Here is a 2,510-nt window from a genome sequence, read left to right on the forward strand (position 1 = left end):
CCCACCTAGGTGCCCCGTGAGCCCCCAGCAGCYGCCGAGGTTTCGGCACGGAGCGGAGTGGCATCGGCCGGCGGCACCGCGCCAACATGCAGGCCGAGGCGAGGGGGGATTTCTCCGGCACCGAGCAGCAGCCCGGTGCGTGGTGGCTTGGGGCTGCGCCGCGGCAGAGCCGGGCTGGGACGCTGCCGGGGCGGAGGGGAGGCGCTCCAGACGGTGACCCCGGTGCGTCGCCCCCGGCGCGGCAGCAGGCCGGACGCCGGGGCGGCGGCACGGCGCGGCCAGGGGCAGCTCTGCCTGTCGGTCGTGGCAGGCTGTGCCGAGCCTCCTCCGCGGGGCCGGGGACGTGCTGGAGCTGCGCGGACTTCCCCAGTGGAGAGGGGCAATGGGCCGGGCAGGGGACCAGCTTTCCCCGCCCAAGGGTGCCCCGTCGCGTCCGGCGGGGTCGGCGCGCAGCGGCACCGGTGCACGGGGCGCCCAGCGCAGCCCCCAGGGCTGCCCCACTGTGGGACCCAGATCTCCCCATTGCCATTTCCCCCTCCTGGCTCCTTCGGGCTGGGCATTTCTGTCCCCTTCGCCACCACGCTGACGCCCTGCTGGGGCGTTGGGCTGGGAGACACCCCGTCAGCAGTGAGCGGTGCCTGGGACCCCGTGCCTGCCCCAGCCCCACGCGTGCAAGGGGCCAAGGGCCTGCCGGTTCCCTGACAAATCGCCCGGCTCTCCCCACGCTGTGCGGGTTGTGGTCCCCCGGACAGGCTCTGCACTGGCASAGATGCCCCAGCTGCCCCCGGTTTCCCCGTTCGCACACCCGCATCCCCCTGTGCCGCCGGCTCAGGGGTCTGTGAGCCGCCGGCCCAGGGGGTCAGGCGCTGCCTYGGCCCCTTCCGCCCTTGCCGCCTCTTCCCGGGAGACAAAACGCCCCTTGTCTCGCTCCGGCCTCCAAACAGGCTCCGCTTTTGTCTCGCCGACACAAAGGGGCTGCGAGCGGGGGGGAGTACAGGGCTGCCGGCTGCTGGCAGAAGAGCTGTGGGGGCCCCAGCAGCCAGCCCCTCCGAGGAGCTCTGCCACCTGCGGGGCCGGGACCTGCTGCCCCGGGACCTGCTGCCCCACATCTCCCGGCAAGTCCCGGGCACCGAGAGGGGCCGGAGCAGGCTGCAGGCAGGAGCTGCTGTTCCCGTCCCAGCCCCGCACTGACGCCGCTGGGGCCTGTCTGGCAGAGCTCGGCAAGGAGGTGCAGGTGCCGGAGCGCGTCGTCGCCGGCCCCCCGTCCCACAGGCCAGCCGAGGAGGCCCCCGGTGCCCCCGTGGAGGAGCAGGGCGGCATCCCCATCCCCAGTGCCGGGCTGCTGCAGGTCGCCGAGCGGAGACGTGAGTGCTGCCCCTGCTGGCCCACGCCCTGCCAGCCACCCCTGCCTGGGGACCCTCCTGGCCCTGGGGACCCTGCGAGCTCCCCCAGCGCCCCTCCCTGCCCCTGGGGTCCCCCGCCAGCCCTGGGGACCCTGCCTCCCTCAAGGACCCTGCAAGCTCCCTGGGCTCTTTCGCCTGCCCCTGAGGAGCCTGCCAAGCCTCAGTCCCAGGTCCCCTGCCTGCCCCCAGAGACACAGGGACACTGCCATCCCTCCAGGCACCTCCTGCCAGCCCCATGGGGTCCCCTGCCTGCTCCCAGAGCCCTGGGGGCCCTTCCAGGCCCCTGGAAACCTGTCCCCCCCCCCAAGATTCCCCAGGTCCCTGCCCACCACCCCGAGCACCAGATCCCACGAGGGCCCCCAGCCCTGGTGTCCCCACCCCGTCCCAGGCATCCCGGCCTCCCACTGCTCCGGTCCCGAGCGTATCCCTGCTGCCCACAGAGCCCCTGAGCAGCGTGTCCTCGCTGGAGGTGCACTTTGATCTGCTCGACCTCACCGAGCTGACCGACATGTCGGACCAGGAGCTGGCTGAGGTCTTCGCTGACTCGGATGACGAGAACGCAGCCGGCGAATCGCCGGGCGGTGAGTGAACGGGGCCGCCCCACGGCTGCCGAGCCCCCGCAGGGGCCGAGGCCRGGGCTGACCCCCTCTCGCTCCCTGCAGGGCTGCACCCGCACGGCGTGCCGCGGGCCGGGTACCTGCGCTCGCCCTCCTGGACCCGCGCRCGGGGCGAGCAGGGCCGGGAGAAGAAGCACCTCAGCGACTCGGAGCTGCAGCCCGGCATCGCGGACGCCTTCCTGGCAGTGGAGCGGCCGCAGGAGGAGTAGGCCGCCCCGGCCGCGGGACTGGCCGTGGGGCCGTGCCGGGGAGCCCTGGCACGGCAGCCAGAGGCGCGTCCGCGCCGTTTTGACCTCGCTGCCGCGCGTCCCGCCGGGAGGAGCGGCGCGGGGGCCGGAGGGGCGCCGGGCCAGGCCGGGGGCGAAGGGAAGGTCTCCGCAGCGCTGCTGCGGCGCAGGCTGGGCCGCGTGGCCCCGGGAGCCCCTCGCCGGCCCGCGGCGGCCGCCCGACACGCACCGAACCAAGCCAAAGCGCCGCCACCGGCCCGGCA

The 2,510-nt window shown here is 74.7% G+C and overlaps 1 protein-coding gene across 1 annotated transcript in view; it reads right to left on the reverse strand.

Annotated features, from left to right (window-relative positions):
• DRC4 (dynein regulatory complex subunit 4) overlaps positions 1–2,263 on the reverse strand; it is a 14,214-nt gene extending 11,951 nt beyond the window's left edge. The window contains exon 1 of the mRNA XM_085305737.1: positions 1,899–2,263. Coding sequence (XP_085161863.1) covers positions 1,899–2,186 — 288 coding nt within the window. The 5' untranslated portion in view covers positions 2,187–2,263. The remainder of the gene's footprint in view (positions 1–1,898) is intronic.
• Between the last annotated feature and the right edge of the window lie 247 nt (positions 2,264–2,510).

Source organism: Rhea americana, unplaced genomic scaffold (genome assembly GCF_003343005.1).
Source record: "Rhea americana isolate MKP2758 unplaced genomic scaffold, rheAme1 scaffold_226, whole genome shotgun sequence".
In the NCBI taxonomy this organism is placed as follows: Eukaryota; Metazoa; Chordata; class Aves; order Rheiformes; family Rheidae; genus Rhea; species Rhea americana.